Consider the following 23468-nt stretch of genomic DNA (forward strand, 5'->3'; position numbering starts at 1 on the left):
TCTCTAATTCTGAACTACACTGCTGTTTCATTTCTTACCCTTTTTTCTGGTAGAGGTGGCACAACAATATGGGGATAGTAAACTAAAAGGTAGTTTCTCAACAATTCAAATTCACTATACCGCCTCCACAGTGAGTCTGTTAGGACACTTTGACCATCAGTATGTTCAACTGACCTGAAAAGGAACAGAATAAGACCTCTATTACTTTTTTTAAAAATACAAATTCAACCACACAACCTCCACCAAGATTTGTAACTCCATTTACTAAATGCTTACGAACAAGGCACTCAGTGAAGAACTTTTCATGTAGTATCTTTTTTAATCCTCCTAACCAGCCTGTGAAGCATAGATTATTAACTCCATGCTATAGATGAGAAAGTAGCTACTGCTCCTACAATCACAGAGATCTCTAGATAAAGCACTCAAATCTATCTGATTCCAAAGCCCTTACTCCTAACCACTTTCCCTTCTGCTACAGAAAACCTATCTGAATTCCAGAGAAATAATTATTTTAAGCACATACTAAAAGTCTCAATGTACAATAATTCAGTTAATGTATAGTAATTGATTTTACAATAGGGTAAAATCTGGCTTAACTACGGTTTCATTTAATAAAAAGTATTTTTAATTACATTTCTGCCACAATGAAACAACATTCATGCTAAAGACCAAGACACCGCAAAGACCTTGATTCAAAGTTATAAAGAAATCAGATGCATCCATGTACCAGGAAATATCTTCAAAGGCAAAATGTTAACTCTGAAAGAGTGGGGGGGGGGGGAGATGTAAAAATTCATTTCTAGTCTTATCTTTAACATAGAGAGCTGTAAGCAATGCCATATAAAAGTTCCACTTATAGTTGGGGAGAAATTTAGGTAAAATCACACCAAAGATATTTGAAGTCAGTTTGGTGGCACCTGGGTGGCTCAGTGAGTTAAAGCCTCTGCCTTCGGCTCAGGTCATGATCCCAGGGTCCTGGGATCGATCCCCCCATCAGGGCTCTCTGCTCAGCGGGGAGCTTGCTTCCCCCACCTCTCTCTCTGCCTGCCTCTCTGCCTACTTGTGGTCTCTGTCAAATAAATAAATAAAATCTTAAAAAAAAAATTTCTACTAGTATAATCATTCTTAGAGAGCATTAGTCTTCTAAACATTATTGGGACCTTCCTACTTTCTAACTGGTTGCTTAACAGTAACTTTCAGGCCCTCCAAGAAGTGCACATATCACCGCAATGTTCATGTGTATACTAGGGTATAAAGGCACAGAAGCTAAAAATCCGTCTTGGAATAAAGTAGTTTTAAGAAAGTATATACATCATGTCATGCTCAGCACAATAGATGTTCAGTGTTTTTATCATTTATATATTAGGTCTGCCACTAAATTTTATCATTGCATATAAGTAAAAAAGAAACAAAACAGGAAATTCAAATGTACAAATGGCACCCATAGCAAAAACACAAATTATCAAATCATAATTCATCTTAAAGAGTTAATCCACTGGGATGCCTGGGTGGCTAAGTTGGTTAAGCAGCTACCTCTGCCTAAGGTCATGATCCTGGGATCCTGGGATGGAGTTCCACATCAGGCTCCTTGCTCAGTGGGGAGCTTGCTTCTCTCTCTGCCTCTGCTTGCCACTCTGCCTGCTTGTGCTCTCTGACAAATAAATAAAATCTTAAAATAACATAAAAATTTTTAAAAATTAAGGGGCACCTGGGTGGCTCAGCGGGTTAAGCCTCTGACTTCAGCTCAGGTCATGATCTCAGAGGCGCCTGGGATCGAGCCCCACATTGGGCTCTCTGCTCAGCCCCTCTCTCTGCCTACTACTCTGCCTACTTGTGATTTCTGTCTCTGTCAAATAAAATAAAATCTTTAAAAAAAAATACTATTAAAATTTTTAAAAATTAAAAAAAGAGTTAACCCAAACATTAGCTATGACTAATACTATTCCAATTCAGATTCTCAGACTTTAGCTTAAAAAATATGTGGGTTAATATCAAGTTTCAAATTATTCAAAATCATTACCAACAGAACCTACTTCTTGCTATCAACAGATTAATGTAGATTATTAATATAGCCTTTAAGAAATAGACCTACAAGGCTGTTAGTAGACCTGCTTAAGGGGCACCCAGGTGGCTCAGCCAGTTAGGCATCTGCCTTCGGCTCAGGTCATGATCCCAGGGTCCTGGGATCAAGCCCCGCATCAGGCTCCCTGCTCCGCAAGAGGCCTGTTTCTCCCTATCCTTCTGCCCTCCGCTCCCCCTGCTCATACACTCTCTCTCCCTCTCTCTCTCTGTCAAGTAAATAAATAAAAATCTTTGAAAAAAGAAAGAAAGAAGACCTGATTAAGTTTGTTGTTGTTTTTTTTTTTTAAGGCCATTTAAGGCCAAGTCTAGCTTTTGGAGACTGACTAAACACATAGGAGAGACTTAGGAGAGACCTAAAACTGACACATTTATCCACTCATTTAACAACTATTTAATAGCATATACCCAGTTTTACATGCAACATTTAATGCTCAGAAGGGACTATATCATTAGCCCCATTTTATGAATCAGAAAACTTCATACTGCTCCTAAACTATCAATTCTGAAAGAGGCATATTCTTATCTACTTTAAAAGAGTTCTTATTCTATGAACGAAAAACCAAAAATCTCTAGAGAAATTAAAAACCAGTGACCCGGGGCGCCTGGGTGGCTCGGTTGTTAAGTATCTGCCTTTAGCTCAGGTAGTGGTTCTAGGGTCCTGTGATCAAGCCCTGTGTGGAAATTCCCTGCTCACAGGGAGTCTGCTTCTCCCTCACCCGTAGCCCCTCCCCCTGCTCATGTTCTCTCTCTCAAATAAATAAATAAAATCTTTTTTTTAAAAAATGAAATACAGGGGTGCCTGGGTGGCTCAGAGGGTTAGACCTATGCCTTCGTCTCGGGTCATGGTCTCAGGGTCTTGGGATCGAGCCCCGGGTCGGGCTCTCTGCTCGGCAGGGAGCCTGTTTCTCCCTCTCTCTCAGCCTGCTTGTGATCTCTCTCTCTCTGTGTCAAATGAATAAATAAAATCTTTAAAAAAAAAAAAAAAAGAAATACAATTGTGAAAGTCAACCCAATAATCATTTTGTGTACCACACACTTACTGATGATCCACTTAAATATTCATTCAGAGTATAGCTATATTACTCAAGTATGGACACTCCTAACTCCGAATTATAAATTATGATGCTCTATTCAGTTCAAAGTCAAAAGTAAACAACAATTAATTATTCTATTCAAATCAAGATTTCTCTTCCAGCGGTAAAAGTAATCAACAGTAAATTTCATTATTTATTTGGGTGATAAAATACTCACATACTAAAAATAAAAATATCCTTTTAAGTTTTATATTTAAGAACTTGCAGCATGTATAATTAATAATACTCTACTGCATAAGTGGAAGTTGCTAAGAGTAAATCTTAGAAGTTCCCATTATGAGAAAAAAAATTTTGTAACTGTATGGTGACAGATGTTAGTTTATTAGACTTGTGATCACTTTACAATCTGTACAGATACTACAAGGTAGTGTTGTGTATCTGAAATTATCTTATGATGTTATATGTCAATTTTACCTCATAGTAAAAAAAAAAAAAAAATCAGGAAAAAATAATTTACTTAAAAATCTAAAGTTAACACTAATTTCTAAAGTATGATTTCTTTTTTTTTTAAGTAGCCAATTTAACTTAAATAAAAAGAAACGGCAACAAAACCCTCTAATGGGGCCATATTTTTTTTTAATTACTTTAAAAATCTCTGTGAGGGGTGTCTGCTGGCTCAGTCAGCACAGCATGTGACTCTTGATCTCAGGGTTGTGAGCAAAGCCCCAGGGTTGTGAGCAAAGCTAGGTGAAGAGCCTACTTAATAAATAAATTAATTAATTTTGAAAAAATCTCTGTGATACACATATGTAGATACGTCACAAAATGACCTTATTTTGGTGGGGGGATGGATTAAACAGGTGATTATGGAGGGCACTTATTGTGATGAGCACTAGGCACTATATCGAACTGCTGAATCACTACATTGTACACCTGAAACTAATGTAACACTACATGTTCTATTACTTTATTTTACTGGCTATAAAAAATCTCATGTCTTTATTTTAACACAAAGCATTTCTGCTCAGTCTCACAGAGAGAAAAGAACTAGTTGGTATATAACCTTTATATAAACTGTAACTGGCAAAATACAGTCCTGTCTTGCCTTTCTCTAGGCAAAACAGTCTATCTCCTTTAACTTTTTCTTAATGAGATAAAAGACAATGTTTTTGGTGAATTTTAATTTTAAGATTTTATTTATTTGATGGAGAGAGACACAGTGAGAGACGGAACACAAGCAGGGGGAGGGGGAGAGGCAGAAGCGGGCTTCCTGCCTAGCAGGGAGCCCAATGCAGAGTTCAATCTCAGAACCCTGAGATCATGACCTTAGCTGAGCTACGCAGGTATCCTGAGTATTTTTTTGTTTTGTTTTTTGTTCTTTTTTTAAGATTTCATTTATTTATTTATTTGAGAGAGAGAGAGAGAGAAAGAGAGAGAGAGAGCATGAGAGGGGGAAGGTCAGAAGGGGAAGCAGGCTCCCCGCTGAACAGAGAGCCTGATACAGGGCTCAATCCCAAGACCCTGAGATCATGACCTGAGCCAAAGGCAGAGGCTTAACCCACTGAGCCACCCAGGTGCCCGCCCCGAGTTTTATTTCACAATTTACTCTTTTCAATTTTATCTGAGCCTAAAGTTCTAGTCTCAATCAATTCTTTCCTATGAGACAGCATTTAGACTGTCATTCTCTCCTCCTATACTTCTCTGCTAACCATCTTACCTACCTAAGTCCACTTCATACACACCTGGGAACCAGATCTCCTTTCCCAAAATCGCACAAGGACTATTATATCTAATGTGAAAATCTCCTCCAAAGCATGTATCAAGTAACATTTCAGATCCCAGAAGTATTCCACTAACCTTCTACAAAAAAAATATATATATGTGTGTGTGTGTGTGTCTGTGTGTGTATATATATATATATATATAGAGAGAGAGAGAGAGAGAGCTACCAAGAGTACTATAGAAAAAGACACAACTGTTTAACTGTTAAAAAGTAAAGAAACAGGGCGCCTGGGTGGCTCAGTCAGTTGGGGCATCTGACTCTTGATTTCGGTTCAGGTCATGATCTCAGGGTTGAGACTCAGCCCCATGTCAGGCTCCACACTGAGTGTGGAACCTGCTTGGCATTCTCTCTCTCCTTCTTCCTCTGCCCCTCCCCACTCAGCATGCACACACTATCTCGCTCTCTTTGAAAACAAACAAAAAAACCCAAAACCTAAAAAGACAATGACTTATAAACAATTCCATTAAGCAACATAATTTGCATCAACAGCTACCAGACAAAGCTTTTTCTATCTAATTCTCATCACCCACCTTGTTTCAATGAGGTAAGCAGTATATGTTTCTTGCATGTTCATGGCATTTCTTCCAGTTCGCTTTTCTGCTTCTGAAACACTAATTTCTATCTTCTTCAACCAAAAATTATTTTCAGTCATCTGGACAAAAACAAATAGAAGAAGAACCACAAAACTTTTAAGACAGTATTCAAAAAGAAAAAAAACAGCTATTATAATAGAATCCATTGTTAGTACATATTTCAAGCAAATTTCTTCCGTTTCTTAAGTTGCTAGGGGTTACTAAATGACAGCAGCAAATGATATACGTCTCATTAGCAGCGTTTTGTAGCACACCAAACTTTTCCAAAAGCTATTTTAACATATATCACACAATTTAATTATTAAAACACAAACATTCTGTCTCAGTGACCAAGAATAAATCAATATAAAATGCCTAAGAAAAAAATCTAAAAACATTTTATATAAAGATGAATAATTCTCGATATTAAAATCTAATTTTTTTTTAAGATTTTATTTATTTATTTGAGAGAGAGACAGTGAGAGAGAACATGAGTGAGGAGAAGGTCAGAGGGAGAAGCAGATTCCCCATGGAGCTGGGAGCCCGATGTGGAACTCGATTCCGGGACTCCAGGATCATGACCTGAGCTGAAGGCAGTCGTCCAACCAACTGAGCCACTCAGGCACCCCTAAAATCTAATTTTTTGTTTTAATAAAGTTAAACCTCAGTCCCTCAAAAAGAAAATACTATACATATGCCAAAAGGCAAGATTTTCAGCAGATAAGTTAAATTAAAAAAAAAAAGTTGTCTTAAATTCAACTTTATTATTTTTTTTTTTTAATTATATCCAATGTGAAATTCGCCTAAACGCTTTGGCAGTGGTTAATAGGCTCCACTTGTCAGACAGCAGCAAGGTTTAACAGCAGACCCCTCTCTGTTCTTGCTAAAACATCCCCAGGTCTATGATAAAGAACAAAAAAGAACAACAACGACAACAACAAACCACCACCAGTAATTCAAAGGCCCTATGTGAAGAAAGTGTGCCACTGAGGAAGTAACTCCAAGTCTAAACAAGGAAGATAAAGTGAGACCCTGTGATAACTGCTGTGCTTTGGGTTTTTCCCCCTTGCTCTTTCTCAGAGGTCGGAGGTGGTTTTAATTACAAACACTGCACATTATAACTGAGGGCAGTTCGTAAAGAAGGATGTCAAAAACTGACATAAATGGAACCGTTTTATTCTATTTTATTTATTTGACACAGAGAGAGAATACAAGTAGGAAGAACAGCAGGCAGAGCAAGAAGCAGGCTCCCCAATGAATAAGGAGCTCGATAAGGGGCTTGCTCCCAGGAACCTGGGATCATGACCTGAGCTGAAGGCAGACACTTAACCAACTGAGCCACCTAGGCGTCCCTGAATGGAGTGATTTTAAAAGGGAGCCAAGAAACCACTGCAGAGTAACTGCATTATCTGCACTTCTGCTCATACCAGACCAAAACCTTTGGACTAGGCAAAACAGCAAGTGTTTTAAGCAACTGCTTGAGAATTCAGGAGAACAAGTATCCTGTCCACAAGTCCATAGGTTATGGACTTTCTGAAGACAGAATCTGTAATAAAACAATGTATAACTAAGGGTTGAGCCTTTTTTTATCTTAACTCCTGTACCCGTCCCCCCCCCCTTCTTTTTCCTTATAAAAACCCCTTATCTTCACCCTAGAAGCAGTATACTATTTGGGTTTCTACCTGAATCTTAATCCCCAAATTGCAATTCTTTAATCCCAAATAAACACTTGTTTGCTTCTCACTGTGTCTCTTTATTTTCAGGTTAACAAGAGACAGAAGTAGAAAGATGGATGCCCCAAAAGAAAAAAGAAAAAACTATGGTAAAACCCACTGGTGATGATTTATACAGAAAATTAAACCTTGGTGCTATGAGAAGAGAAAAGACTATGTGGTATGGCAAAAAAGTAAATGATGACTAAATTTAGGAAGTACCCCTAAAATGCTAAATTTAAGAAGTACCCCTAAAATGATGACTAAATTTGGGAAGTACTCCTAAAATGCTGAAGAAAAATGCTAAAAGATGGTAAAAAGGACAGAGAACTAAGAGCTAACCCAATGGAATAGAATTATTAGTCAATAAAAACAGAAACACTCAGTTGTCAAGTAAAACATTTTTATAAAGTATAAGTTGTATGTTTAGCTACTGAGAGAAAAAAATAAGGAAATACTTCAACCAAAATAAAGTTCAAGAAATAAGCACAAATCACCCAAAATTAAGATTATGAAGCCCTCAGTGGTTCTCACACACACACACACACACACACACACATAATTCTAATTTTGGCCCATAGCCAAACACTTTGATTTACCACCATCTATGCCAGTGAAAAATTCCAATACTGGAAACACATGACTAATAGAGCAAATCAGATCCCCAGCCAAAAAGATAATGCATCTGAGTCATGAATTTACCCTCCTACCATCCAAAGGAGGAAAAAAAAAAAAAAAGAAGAAAACCAGCTATCATAAAAACTAAAGAATGAAAAAAGGAACACAACAATAATACCAGAAGTACTTGGAAGATGATATAAAATTGTTTATCCTCTCAGTAAAACACAAAGAGTACCAAGAATAACCCAACTGGAAGCACAATTGTTAAAAGGATACATTGAGCAAATTTAGAGATGGACTGACTTGACTAGAAGATGAGCCCAGGGACATGTTTGAGAGACAGACTAGTTGACATGTCTTCAAAGCCAACTTCTCATCAGAGTAAAGAATATCATTAAAGAAAGAACAAAGGAGTAACATCCCAAACATAGATGCATGATTTGTCAATCACAACTTTCTACCTGAATTCAGACTTACTATCTAGGATTAAATAAATGTAGAAGAAGAACATATTTAAAAGGCTAATGAAATTATTTCCAATTCAAAGATGAATATAATCTATTATCTAAAATGAAATATAATCGGGGCGCCTGAGTGGCTCAGTGGGTTAAGCCGCTGCCTTCGGCTCGGGTCATTATCTCAGGGTCCTGGGATCAAGCTCCTCTGCTCAGCAGGGAGCCTGCTTCCTCCTCTCTCTCTGCCTGCTTGTCATCTCTTTGTCAAATAAATAAAAATCTTAAAAATAATAATAATAAAATAAAAAAATAAAAATAAAAATAATAAAATGAATATAATCTATTTAAAGTTTTAAAAATGTTGCAAACCACTAAGAAATAGTAAAAGCACAAAAGGAGATAAAGTGACAAAAGCAACTATTAATTCAATAAATATGTCTTGAGTATCTACCATGTCAATCATTAGGGATGGAAAGACAGATGAAACCCAGTGCCTTCACTGCTTGCATGAAGAATTCTCAGCCCGCATGGAGTCACTCTAAGACTAAAAACTAAAAACTAACCTTAATATAACTTTTAGGATTATAGATGAAAAGAGTTAGTGTTTATGGGATTTGACTTATTTAATCTTATTTATTAAATCAAACACTAAAGAAAATAAATTACACTTATTGTTATATTGAGAATTATAGGGAAAAAAAACAGGCCAATTGAGATGAACGTGGAGCTAACTGGAAAAGAAACAATGCAAAGAAAAAATATAAGATATCATTGGACAGTAAAACACACTGCAAGAAATCAAATCAGTAAGAACATAACATAGTTACAAAGCTTCTGTAGAATGCTGAGGGAAAAAAGACCAAAAAGGGTAAAAATGATGAAATATGGTTTTAAAAAACCCAAAGAACCAACATTTAAACAATGTTAGTCCTTAAAGAAGAAATTAGAAGAAAAAGAACAGAAACAATAATCACCTGTATAATTTATTTATTTTTAAAGATTTTGTCAGAGAGAGAGCACGTATGTACAAGCAGGGGAAACAGCAAGCAGACCAGGTGTGGGGAGAAGCAGGCTCCCCACTGAGCAAGGAGCCTGATGCAAGACTCAATCCTAGGACCCTGGGATCATGACCTGAGCCAAAAGCACACATTTAACCAACAGAGCCACCCAGGTGTCCCTATCTGTATTATTTAAATCTCACAAAACAAACTGAGGGTTGCTGGGGGGAGGAGGGTCAGGAGAGGGAGTTGGATTATGGACATTGGGGAGGGTATGTGCTATGGTGAGTGCTGTGAAGTGTGTAAACTTGGCAATTCACAAACCTGTACCCCTGGGGATAAAAATACATTATATGTTTATAAAAAAAAATTAAAAAATAAAGATTAAAAACAAACAAACAAACAAATCTTTCCTGGACTGGAAAAAAATTATAACCCTTCAAACTGAAAGGCATGTGGTCCATGTATAATGAACTGGAAAAGCTAAACACTCCAACAAGATTAAGGCAGAAAAATAAGAAATAACACCCCTACAAAAGAATAAATATCAAATCTGCTTTAGACTTTACAATAAATTTCAAATGACAAAGGAGAATCATGCATAGAACATGCTTGAAAATATTTAAACATATTAATATACTGGTCCTTCAAAAATACTTAATCAAGCAGGATTTTTTGTAGAAACTAATAAGCTATTCCTAAATCTTATATGGAAATACAAAGGGCCTAGAATAGCCAAAACAATTTTGGACAAGTTATAGGACCCAATTTCAAAACTTACCAAAAAGTAAAAGTAATTAAGACAGTGTTGTATTGGCAGAAAGAAGAGAGATGAATGGAACAGAACTGAGAATCCAGAGATAAACCCTTACATTTAAGATCAATTGACTTTTTTTTTTTTTAAGGTCAACTGATTTGAAACAATGAAATAAACACACCAAGGCAAGTCAATAGAGAATAGAGTCTTTTCAACATATGGTGCTAAAACCACTAAATGTCCACATGACCCCCCAAAAAGATTTAGACCCTTTACTCACACTGCAGACAGAAATTAACTCAAAATGGCCCAGATATAGAGCTAAGAAAGAAATTTCTAGAAAAAACACAGGAGTAAAATCTTTGTGATCTTAGGATATGCAAAGAGTTCTTAGATATAATACTAAAAGCACAATCCAAAAAGGAAAAAAAGTGATATACCAGACCTCCATCAAAATTAAAAACTTACTATTCAAGAGACCCTAAGAGAGAGGCACCTGGGGAACTCCTGGGTAGCTCAGTCCGTTAAGCATGACTTCAGCTCAGGTCATGATCTTGAGGTTCTGGGATTAAACTGTACTCCCCAATCAGTAGTGATTTGGGGGGATGATAGAAATATTCTAAAACTGGATTGTGCTGGGGCACCTACGTGGCTCATTGGGTTAAGCCTCTGCCTTCAGCTCAGGTCATGATCTCAGGGTCCTGGGATTGAGCACCACATCAGGCCCTCTGCTCAGCGGGGAGCCTGCTTTCACATCTCTCTCTGCCTGCCTCTCTGCTTGCTTGTGATCTATGTCTGTCAAATAGATAAATAAAATCTTTAAAAAAAAATAAAATAAAAAAATAAAACTGGATTGTGGTGATGGGTACAAAACTCTGTAATTTTACTAAAAATTATTTAATTAGATACTTAAAAGAAGTGAATTTTATGGTATATAAATTACACCTTAATAAAGTTATTCATGCCAAGACAATACGGAAGAAACGGATACATTCCTAGAGATGTATAAACTACCAAAACTGAACCAGGAAGAAACTGAAAACCTGAATAGACTCATAACAAGCAAGGAAACTGAAGCAGTAATCAAGTACCTCCCAACAAACAAGAGCCCAGTGTCAGATGGCTTCCCAGGGGAATTCTACCTAACACTTAAAGAAGGATTAATACGTGTTCTCCTGAAACTCTTCCAAAAAACAGAAGTGGAAGGGGAACTTCCAAACTCATTTTATGAGGCCAGCATGACCTTGCTCTCAAAACCTGACAAAGATCCCACCAAAAAGAAGAATTACAGACCAATATCCTTGATGAATATAGATGCAAAATAGTAGGCAATGGGATCCAACAGTACATTAAAAGGATTATTCATCACCACCAAGTGGGATTTATTCCTGGGCTGCAAGGGTTGTTCAACATAAACAAACCAGCCACATTAATAAAAGAAAGAACAAGAACCATATGAACCTTTCAACAGATGCAGAGAAAGCATTTGACAATGACAAATACAGCATCCTTTCTTAATCAAAACTCTTCACAGTTTGGGGATAGAGGGTACCTACTCCAATATCATCAAAGCCATCTATGAAAAACCCACAGCAAATATCATTCTCAATGGGGAAAACCAAGATCTTTTCCCCTAAGGTCAGGATCATGGCAGGGATGTTCACTATCACCACTGCTGTTCAATGTAATACCAGAAGTCCTAGCCTCAGCAATCAGACAACAAAAAGAAATAAAAGGCATCCGAATCAGCAAAGAAGTCAAACTCTCACTCTGCAGATAATATGAAACTTTATGTGGAAAACCCAGAAACTCTACCCCAAAACTGCTAAAACTCATACAGGAATTCAGTAAAGTGTCAGGGTATAAAATCAATGCACAGAAATCAATTGCATTTCTATACATCAACAACAAGACAAAAGAAAGAGAAATTAAGGAGTTGATCCCATTTACAACCGTGCCCAAAACCGTAAGATACCTAGGAATAAATCTAGCCAAAGAGGCAAAGAAAACTGTACTCAGAAAACTATAAAGTACTCATGAAAGAAATTGAGGAACACAAAAAGAAATGGAAAACATTCCATGCTCATGGATTGGAAGAACAAATATTGTTAAAATATCTATGCTACCTAGAATGATCTACACATTCAATGCAATCCCCATCAAAATACCATCAACTTTTTTCACAGAAATGGAACAAATAATCCTACAATTTGTATGGAGCCAGAAAAGACCCCAAATAGCCAAAAGAATGTTGAAACAGAAAGCCAAAGCTGGTGGAATCACAATTCCAGACTTCAAGCTCTATTACAAAGCTGTAATCATCAAGACAGCATGGTACTGCTACAAAAAAAAAAAAAGACACATAGATGAATGGAACAGAATAGAGAGCCCAGAAATAGACCCTCAACTCTATGGTCAACTAATCTTTGACAAAGCAGGAAAGAATGTTCAATGGAAAAAAGACAATCTCTTCAACAAATGGTGTTGGGAAAATTGGACAGCCACATGCAGAAGAACGAAACTGGACCATTTCTTTACACCATGCACAAAAACAGACCCAAAATGGATGAAAGACCTCAATGTTAGACAGAAATCCATCAAAATCCTTGAGGAGACACAGGCAGCAACCTCTTCCACCTCAGCCATAGCAACTTCTTCCCAGACACCTCACCAAAGGTAAGGGAAGCAAGGGCAAAAACGAAGTATTGGGACTTCATCAAGATAAGCAAGAAAAGGAAACAGTCAACAAAACCAAAAGACAACCAACAGAATGGGAGAAGTTATTTGCAAATAACATATCAGATAAAGGGCTAGGATCCAAAATTTATAAAGAACTTATTAAACTCAACACCCAAAGAACAAATAATCCAATCAAGAATTGGACAGAAGACATGAACAGACATTTCTGCAAAAAAGACATCCAAATAGCCAACAGATACATGACAAAAGCTCAACATCACTAAGCATCCGGGAAACAGAAATCAAAAATACAATGAGATACCACCTCACACCAGTCAGAATGGGTCTAATTAAAAAGTTAGGAAATGATAGATGATGCAGAGAAAGGGGAACTCTCCTACACTGTTGGTGGGAATGCAAGCTGGTACAGCCACTCTGGAAAGAGTGTGGAGATTCCTCAAAAAGCTGAAAACAGAGCTACCCTACGACCCAACAACCACAATACTGGGTATTTACCCCAAAGATACAAGTGTAGTGATTGGAAGGGGCACCTGCACCCCAATGTTTATAACAGCAATATCCACAACAGCCAAACTATTGAAAGAAACCAGATGTCCATCAACAGATGAATGGATAAAGGTGTGGTGTATATATATGTGTGTGTACACACACACACACACACACACACACACAAGAATATTATGCAGCCATCAAAAAACTGAAGTCTTGCCATTTACAACGACATGGATGGAACCAGAGGGTATTATGCTATGTGAAGTAAGTCAGAAAGAGACAATTACATGATCTCACTGATATGTGGAACTTGAAAAACAAGACAGAGGATCACAGGGGAAGAGAGGAAAAAATGAAACAAGACGAAACTAGAGAGGGAGACAAACCACAAGAGACTCAATCTCTGGAAACAAACTGAGGGTTGCTGGAGTGAAGGGAGGTGGGGGTATAGGATAGCTGGGTGATGGACACTAGAGAGGGTATGTGTTGTGGTGAGTGCTGTGTATTGTGTAAGACCTGTACCCCTGAAACAAATAATACATTATATGTCAATAATTTTAAAAAAAGAAAAAAATAAAGTTTTTAAAAAATAAAATCCATGAGTCCATACTGAAAAGACAAATAGAAAGTCTGATGAAGAACAAGATATTTTCAATCCCAAAGTAGGTCCCACAAAATATTAATTACAAAAGGAAAAAGAGTAACTTGATATTGAAGACTGGCAGAAAATGTGATTCCAAAGTACTGGGCAAAAACAAATCATGTGTGAACTAGACCATAGGATCACTTTAGTGGCAATTTCTGCCAAAGATGCATAACCTGAACTTAATCATAAGGAAACATCAGGCAAACCTAAACTGAGGGCATTCTACAAAATAATTGCTTTCTAATCTTCAGAAGAATCTAAGTCACCAAAGTAAAGACTGAGAAACTCTGCCAAATTGAAGGAGACTAAAGAGACAATATAATTAAATGCAACACATGCATCTGGATCATGCATGTGTTACATTTAATTATATAATCTGGATTGGATCATTTTGTTCTGAGGAACAGTACTGGTACAACTGGCAAAATTTAAACAAAGTTTAAGGATGAGACAGTAGTCATTTATCAATGTTATCTTCCTGATTTTGATGGTAGTATTGTGGTTACATAGGACAATATCCTTTTTGCCCCTAAATACTGAAGGTTTTTAAGTAATCTCTATACCCAACGTGGGGCTGAAACTCATGACCCCAGAATCAAGAGCTGCAGGCTCTACTGACTGAGCCGGTCAGGCACCCCTCACAGTGAAAGTTCTGGGAATGAGATGAGGGCATATCATGATGGCAGTTCACTCTCAAATAGTTCATGGGAAAAAGGATCTTCATACTGCCCCTGCTTATAAAATTTAATACCATTTCTGTAAATGAGATTATTTCAAAAAATTCTTATTTATATTTACATAAATAATTTTTGTTTCAGTTATGTTTGGGGGAAGGAAAAAACAAAGATACATGCTTTCCAAATCATTACAGAGGATAAAACCGAAGAAATTATTGTCCACAAAAAAAAAAAAAAAAAAGGCAAAAATAGAAACCAAAATAAGAAAGTATAAAACCTCACAGAAGAAAATCAACTAAAAATAAAGCCAGTTAGGATAATGCAAATGTTTTAAATTCCCTATGGTAAATAAGAGAAAGACTTAAAACACCACAAAACAATCACATCATGGGACAAACACAAATACAAATAAAGTAAACAGAAGTCAAAAGAAATCAGGGTAGGGGCACCTGGGTGGCTCAGTGGATTAAAGCCTCTGCTTTCAGCTCAGGTTATGATCCCAGGGTCCTAGGACTGAGCACCACATCAGGCTCTCTGCTCAGCAGGGAGCCTGCTTCCCTCTCTGTCTCTCTCTCTGCCTGCCTCTCTGCCTACTTGTGATCTCTGTCAAATAAATAAATAAAATCTTTAAAAAAAAAGAAAAGAAATCAGTGTAGCATGAGGCCAAGTAAGCAAGCAAGAAAACATAAAATAACTGGAAATCAGGAAAAAATAAAAGTTTGTAATTAAAATTTGTAGGATCAATTCACCCTCAGATTAAAAACCAGTTTACCAGGGGTGCCGAGGGCGCTCAGTGGGTTAAAGCCTCTGCCTTCAGTTCAGGTCATGATCCCAGGGTCCTGGGATGGAGCCTTGCATTGGGCTCTCTGCTCAGCAAGGAGCCTGTCTCCCTTCCTCTCTCTCTGCCTGCCTCTCTGCCTACTTGTGATGTCTGTCAAATAAATAAATAAAATCTTTAAAAATAAAAATAAAAACCAGTTTGCCAGAATCTGTATCCCATCTCTGCCACAGATTAACTGTGTAACTCTGGGCAAATTTTTTAATCTCTCTGCCTCAGTTTCCTCATCTGAAAAATGGGGATTAGAGTACTTACCTCATAATGTTATCAGAACATTTACTGAGTTAATGCAGGTAGAGTTCTAAAAGTTGCCTGGTGTAGAGCAGGAGCTCAAGTATTCCCTATTCCCTATTATTTGCAGTTTTAAGTTTTTTTTTATTGTGAAAGTAATACATGTTTAGTATATAAAAACTGAAAACTGTAGGTCAAATTAAGTAAGTATAAATCACCTATATCCCACAACCCAGCACTAACCACTGTTAATATACCACTCTTGGTATACTTCCTTACGATCTTTTTTTCTACACTTGATGCTTATGTATAGGTCAAAGATCTGAAGGGTTGTTGTTTTTTTTTTTAAGATTTTATTTATTTATTTGACAGAGAGAGATCACAAGTAGTCAGAGAGGCAGGCAGAAGAGAGAGGAAGAAGCAGGCTTCCCGCTGAGCAGAGCCTGATGGGGGGATCGATCCCAGGACCCTGGGATCATGACCTGAGCTGAAGGCAGAGGCTTAACCCACTGAGCCACCCAGGCGCCCCTAAAGATCTGAAGTTTAAGAGCTACCCAAAGAGTTTACTTTTCTTAGAGGGATATGTCTACAACAGTCAACAGTAACAGGTATTAAGTTAAATAATGAGGCCTAGGAGTGAAGCTTACTTCAGTTATAAATAAGAAAAATACAGTTCTAATACATGACCTGTTTTCTTACACTTTTTATCTATAAAATATATATTTCAAAAATAAAACAGTAATTCAGAAAACATTTTTATTTAAAAATAAAATATATAAATTTGAACAGTTTTCCACACTGAGTCACAACATATGCATGGTTCATGAAATCAGTTTGGTGGTTTGTGATCAATATTTCTTTTTAATAATAAATAGAAGAATGTCAGAGAGTACTACATGAAGTAATGATTAAGTATTGCCTCCTCGAACAACATTTATGTATGGAAGGATATGTATGCTGGTTAGATTGTAGAAAATGGATTTTGTACTCTGAGTCACCTTTAAAAAACTCTGCGAGCTGCTGAGGCAGAAAAATGAGGAAAAAGTACTTGAATGTGATTTAATCACCTGCTTCTAAACTGATACATTCTGTAACTATGCCTATACATTTCCTTTTCCTTTTTCATGTTATTCTCACCCACAAAAGCTTCAAAACTTGCCCACAGTGTCAGCCTACTCTACTCAGTTCTCTGCTGCCAATCAGTGAAGTTGTCACGGAGTACACAGATTGCTAAGCAGTAAGCACCAGTTGTCCATGAACTCTTCGCCCCCACCAGTCCTCCCAGGCCTAGAGCGTGCTCCCTGAAAAATCACTCCTGACTCCTGCAGGCAAGGGTTTTTCTCTGGACAAACAATTACCAACTCAGTGGGATCTTCCAGTCTAAAAAGTTCTCTTGCTTCCATTCCCTTGCTATTTCATCTTTCTTGGGCCAGGACTAATTGCTACTTTCTTGGAGATTGGATTCCTCTCTCATTTTTTCCATTTTCTAAATTATTTTACATAGAACTGACAATACTAAGGGGGAAAAAAAGGAATGCATTCTTCCCTACAGGTGAAAAAGTATGAAAGGAAAAAAGAGATTTCTCATCAAACAATGGAAAAGGAGTGAAGACTCACAGAAAGAAAAATAAGAGACCACAAAAGAAAGAGCTGAGAGCAGAATTTAAAGAATCCCAATTAGTGATGTTTAAAACCAAAGGAGGTTTGTGAGTCCGTGCTTGCTTCAATTACCCCTGGGTGTAGGGCAAATGGTACAAGTGACTCTCAGCCTAAATCTGCAGTCAAGAATAAGGCTGATGAGGCAAGTTTTCTGCATCTCTACACTCCATCGGCACAGATATTTTTGTGGTGAAAAAGTGCTTGATAAATCAACACATTTCTTATACTTTTTTTCTTCTTAAAATTGCAACTTAAACTAAGAAATTTAAATACAGTATTGGAGCAATTAACAAGTCTATTTTTAACTTTTTTTTTTGATGGAAGCAGCATAGCTTACTGGAAAGAGCACTGATTTCAAAGCCAGGAGGACCTGGGCTCAAATCCCAGCCATTCCACTGACTAGCCTGTGACCTTGGCAAAATTACTTCTTCTGGAACCCCATCTTTTGGGGTTAATTTACAGAATTAAATGAAAAGCAGAGCTTACTGCGCATAGCACCCACAAACCACAAATCTAACTTACCTTTCTGCTCAGACCACGTTCCTATCAATACCAGTAACAACATGGTTATGGTTACCGCAATACTTCTCAATTGAAAATGGACTGGAAAAAAAGAGGGGATAGAAAGAGGGAAAGGTAGGGGTGCCTGGCTGGCTTAGTTGGTATAGTATATGACAACTCTTGAGCTCGGGGTCACGAGTCTAAGCTCCACCTTGGGTGTGGAGATTACTTAAAAATAAAATCTTAATAAAAGAAAAAAGAGGGAAAGGGAGTAGATGGCCCTCAAAGGATAAGCTAGGGGCTTTTGGAAGAGAATAGGCAATATACAGAGTACATTTGAATATGTATGTTTATACTCATGATTCTGAAATAACTGAGACTGAAAATATTTGTCCAAATGGCTTGTGTCTCTAGAACCACAAAATTAGGAAGCTGTTTTAGGAAACCCCGTAAGTTTGGTCACTGATGAATGGTAATATGACTTTTACTGTATGATGGCATCTTTGGGTTTTCAACTATCTTACACTGAATATACATAGGTTTTTTTCAACAAGGTATTTATAATCACTTTTAAATTGAGATAAATGGAGTTTATACTATAGTTGTGACTTCCTATTAGCTAATTATCTAAAGGCTTTCACAAAAAAATTACCAAGAAACAAATTTTTTAAAAGTTTTTTTTAAAGTAATCTCTACACCCAACATGAGGCTCAAACTTACAATCATGAGATCAAGAGTCGCTTATCTACGGACAAGCCAGTGAGGTGCCCACGAAAATTTTTATCATCATAATCAAATCAAAATTAAACTCATAATGTTGTCTACAAAAGCTATGATCCTTGCCTTTTGAAACAATCTAAAACTGCTTTAACATATACCCAAGAGATTAGCAAATATTTTAAAGTCTGAAAATATTAAGTGTTGCTAAAGACAGAAAAAAATTGTGATGGGAAAATAAATTGGCAAAATTACTTTGGAAGGCAATCTGGCACCACCCACTAGCATTGAATGTGCTAATACCCTACAATCCAGCAACCCCACACCTAAATTTGTATTAGACATTTGCACTAAGAGATATGGAAGAAGTTAATGATAGCAATTTTTTAGAAATAAGCAAGGATCTTATAATAACCCCAATGTCTGTAAACACAAGAAGAAATCAACTGTAGAATATCTATAAAATGGCAGACTACAGAGTCATGAATATAAGTGAATTAAGCCACATTTTGGATGAATCCCAAAAATATACTGAGCTAAGAGAGGAAGTCATAGTAAAATTATATCACTTACGTAAATTTCAAAATCAAGTAAAACAACATATCGATTACAGATACATATGGTAAAATTATAAGAAAAGCAAAAGAATTGTTAATACAAAATGCAGGACAAAGGTTACGTCTGTGGTGGAGGGAGTAAGCGATAACCCAGAACGTGTGAGGGTTTCAATTATTTTGTGAGATATTTATTCTTTTGTGATGACATACTTGACAATAAGTTTTTTTTTAAAGGCGAACACAAAAACTAAGTCACAGATGGAAACCTGCATAAAGAGCAAATCATAAGAGCCAAATTTATGAACTAAGAATACACACACTTCTTCACATTTAATATGAGATCGTGACCTTTACACAAATAATTCTACATTTCGGAAAAAATTGAATGAGAAACTTAAAACTCATCCCAAAAAGTCTTCATGCTACTCTGTGTATCTCGACATTTCCCTAAGAAGGTGACGCTTTCAACTATTGTGTATGAAGTTCCCAATTATCTGGTGTCTAAACTTGAAAAAGTCTTTCTAGGTACATGCAGCAAACAACTTTAACTTTTCTATATCCATATACCATAAGAATGGGCAGTTTTATATTAGCACTAACTCCTGCTCCAGAAAAAAAAGAAGCAAAATGGATGATCAATGCACACTCTAGGGTAGAATGGTCTCATGTGGCGCGCTGGTTTTTGAAACCCTTCCTTTTACCCCGGTCTACTATCTTGCATTATGCGTGAAAACACTTTGGAATGAAAACAATTACATATATAAAATGATGCATTCTCTCCTCTCAAGCAATGAAAATCACTAATTACCGGGGGCTTCACAAGGCAGGTAGGTGCATGGGATATAGCTGACAAACCTCAACTGGGAAATAGGGTACTGCCTCCAAGTGAAGAAACTACAAATACGGAGTTTAAATTTTCTTTTATTTTGCCTTTTCTTGAATCCAACACTTTTCAATTTCCTGATCGTGGCACCAAGCCAACCACCCTTTTAAACCCCCAACTAGTTCCTCAAGTCCCCCATTCCCTTCCTTCTCCAGCACCGATGCCCACCCTCCACGGCGCCTCCGTTCGGCCATCGCCTCTGCACAACCCCTCACCAGACAGCCAGGAACAACAGTGTTCCTCTTCTGGTCCAAACCTCCAGGTCCCCCGACCTCTGAACACCACACCTGCTCCAGCCGGGCGGGTCCAGGGCTCCCACCTCCACGCCCAACGGACCGCACCCGCACATCCCCCCGCTCCCTTCGCTGCCGCCCTCCCGGCCCTTCCCTTGGTCCCGCAGCCTCAGGGATTCGCCCCCCCCAACCCCTTTCTCCACCGAGCCTCCCCCTCACTGCACCTGTAGCCCGGCCCTTCCACCCTGCCGTCCCCTCACTGTGGGGCCTTTCCGGCCGAGCCCACCGGGCCCCGCCAGCCCAGCCCAACCCAACCAGTCCGGCCCGCTAGGCCCCGACACCAGGCCCAGTGGCCTCTGCCGCTCCTTCTCCTCACCGTGCCTTCCCCGGGGCTCTCGTCTCGGGCCACCTCCGCTTCCTCACCGACCGCAGACTGAAGCCCCGCATCGGGGTGGCCCAGCGGCTCTAGGGGCGCTGGCTGCAATTGCCGCTCGGGATCCCGAGGTGCCTGCTCCATGGCTGCAGTTTGGCTCGGCGGCTCCAATGCGCTTGCGCCGTCGCGCAACGCGCCCCGCCCCGCCCCGCCCCGCCCCGCCTCCCGGCCCCGCGGCGGTTCGCGGGGACTGAGGTCCACGAAGCTCTCCGCCCGGGACGGAGGCGGCTAGGCTTTCCTACTTAGGAACGGATTAGCTGCTAGACCTGGAGACCCGGAAACCCGGGAGAACTGACTGAGGGAGAGAAGGGGAAGAGCAGAGTAGACACTGGAACCATTCCGGCGGGCGAAGGCCTAGAGAAAAACTGAATTAGAAGAAATCGGAGACCGCGGTCTGACCTAGTCTGACATAGTCCGAGCCTATGTCCCTCCTGGCTTGTCGTTTCCACTTTTTTACCCGGAAAGTTCCGGGCGCTATAAATTAAAAAACTTTCAGCAGTTCGAGTAACACATTCAGCAAAAGCTAGCACGTGCAGTTCTGAGAGAAGTGAGGAAGTGAAGCGTTTGGCCAAAGGGTGGCTTGAAATCGGTTGCGCTTCATAAAGCCCTGGCGATCTCTGATCGTTTCCTACGAACCTCTCGAACCTCTCGTACCGAATTTTCAGAACCCGCTTCCTTGACACGCATTCACTATGGTAACCTAATGGGAAATGCTCACTCGGTGTGCCAGGCAGTGTGCTAGTTGGGGGTTCCTTCTATACAAAGTCTGGTCATCAGTTTTTCAAGGAGAGAGACTGATCTTTCTGCCGAAATACTTCCAAGCTATGACACACAATTTGCTCTTCCTGGGTTGTATTCTCTGCCCCGCCCCCACCCGGCGAATTTCCCATTCATCCTTAAAATCTCAGTTGGTAATGTCTAAATGCTAATATCACTTTGTTAATTAATGTTAAGACCTTTCTCGTATTATTTTACAATTATTTCTTTCTATGTCTTTCTGCCCCAACTGGACTTTGGACTTTTTTAAGGCAAGGACCCTATCTTTTTTTTTTTCCCCTCTTCCTCTGACCAAACCTAGGACCTTTACTCAAATCTCAAAAGACATTTATTTCATCAGTTTATCAAGGATTGTTCATGTTAGGTAAATTCTCAGGAAACGTATTTTTAAATCAGAAGTTTAGTTCATCACAAGAGGGATATATTCCCAGGAACAGATTAGTAACGGTTATCCTGTGCCATTTTCCCAGTTTCAAGATACTGAAAAAACTAGGTCCAAGAGCCTTTAGGATAATCGCTCTAAGCTGGTGACTTTGGTATCTCATTGTGCAGTGTGTAAGAACGAGGAAGGGAGCTCAAGTTTTGTTGTTTTTTTTTTTTTTTAAGATTTTATTTATTTATTTGACAGAGAAAGATCACAAGTAGGCAGAGAGGCAGGCAGAGAGAGAGAGGGAAGCAGGCTCCCTGCTGAGCAGAGAGCCCGATGCGGGACTCGATCCGAGGACCCTGAGATCACGACCTGAGCCAAAGGCAGCGGCTTAAACCACTGAGCCACCCAGGTGCCCGGGAGCTCAAGTTTTGACAAAGCATTCGACCAGGGGAAGCCATAGTGCTAAGCGCTATTTTGGGGGGGGGGGGAGACTAAAACAGAGTAGGAATGTCTGTTTCCTCTTCATTCTGAGGGGGAGCAGAATACATGACCCCCCAAATAGGCCACTTTGGCATGTGCATTATTTTGAGCTAAAAACAATCAAAACCAGAAGATTCAAAAAAATTACTTTTACCTCTCCCTTAATTACCTAAAAAAGTTCAGGAAGGCCTGGCCCGCAAAGAACTCTATTACCAGAAATGACCCATCTGCATGGCGAAGCAAACATTTAATTATCAAACATCTGTTCTTATGGTCCTACCAATTACCCTACTCTCCTTTGAACCTCCGTCCCTTATGCCATTCCTTAGCTCAGGATGGCATAGAAGCTTCAATTGCCTGACATGTTCATGGGTCTCGTAATCTTATGGGGCTCCCATACTACATAATTATTTATTTCTCTACTGTTAATCTTATGTCAATTCAATTAACAGACCAGCCAAAAGAATCTAGAAGGGTAGCGGGAAAGTTCCCCCCACCCAGCCCTTTTAAAATTCATATCTCCTTTTCTGAGGTATGAAAATTCCAAGACTGACTTTGGTATCAGTTTTAAGTTAGCTAGATATAACTTTGTCTCTATATTTTCTTAAGAGATAGCCTTGGAGAAACCAAATTTGGAAAAACAAGAGGATACTTGAAGAATCTAAAATCAGGGGCGCCTGGGTGGCTCAGTGGATTAAGCCGCTGCCTTCGGCTCAGGTCATGATCTCAGTGTCCTGGGATCGAGCCCCGCATCGGGCTCTTTGCTCAGCGGGAGCCTGCTTCCTCCTCTCTCTCTGCCTGACTCTCCGCCTACTTGTGATCTTTCTCTCTGTCAAATAAATTAATAAAATTAAAAAAAAAAAAAAAAGAATCTAAAATCAGGGCAAAGGGATTAGATGGTCATCAAACATGTTCATTGTGGAAAAATTAGAAAATGGTTATGAATAAAAAGAATAAAATTAGAAAATGGTTATGAATAAAAAGAATAAAAAAGCTCCATACTCCCACACCCAAAGATAAGCACTAACACTGAGCATATATCCCTTCAAATATTATACATATATAATAAAAATAGAATCATACTATAATGTTATTTTATAATTTGTTCACTTAATACAGCAAGAACACCTTTCCATGTGATTAAATATATTTCTAAAGAATCTTCTTAAAAACTACACAGTTTTATTGTAAAGCATTGCTATTAATTCAGGGTGCCTGAGTGGCTCAGTTGATTGTCTGCCTTCCATTTGGGTCATGATC

The 23468-nt window shown here is 38.6% G+C and overlaps 1 protein-coding gene across 1 annotated transcript in view; it reads right to left on the reverse strand.

Moving 5' to 3' along the window:
- The window catches only part of SNX4 (sorting nexin 4), a 67534-nt gene extending 46828 nt beyond the window's left edge, over positions 1 to 20706 (reverse strand). The window contains exons 1-3 of the mRNA XM_059162948.1: positions 20525 to 20706; positions 5430 to 5551; positions 39 to 174 (exon numbers count right to left, since the gene is read on the reverse strand). Coding sequence (XP_059018931.1) covers positions 39 to 174; positions 5430 to 5551; positions 20525 to 20665 — 399 coding nt within the window. The 5' untranslated portion in view covers positions 20666 to 20706. The remainder of the gene's footprint in view (positions 1 to 38; positions 175 to 5429; positions 5552 to 20524) is intronic.
- Positions 20707 to 23468: the final 2762 nt, after the last annotated feature.

This window comes from Mustela lutreola, chromosome 2, assembly GCF_030435805.1.
Source record: "Mustela lutreola isolate mMusLut2 chromosome 2, mMusLut2.pri, whole genome shotgun sequence".
Taxonomy (NCBI): Eukaryota; Metazoa; Chordata; class Mammalia; order Carnivora; family Mustelidae; genus Mustela; species Mustela lutreola.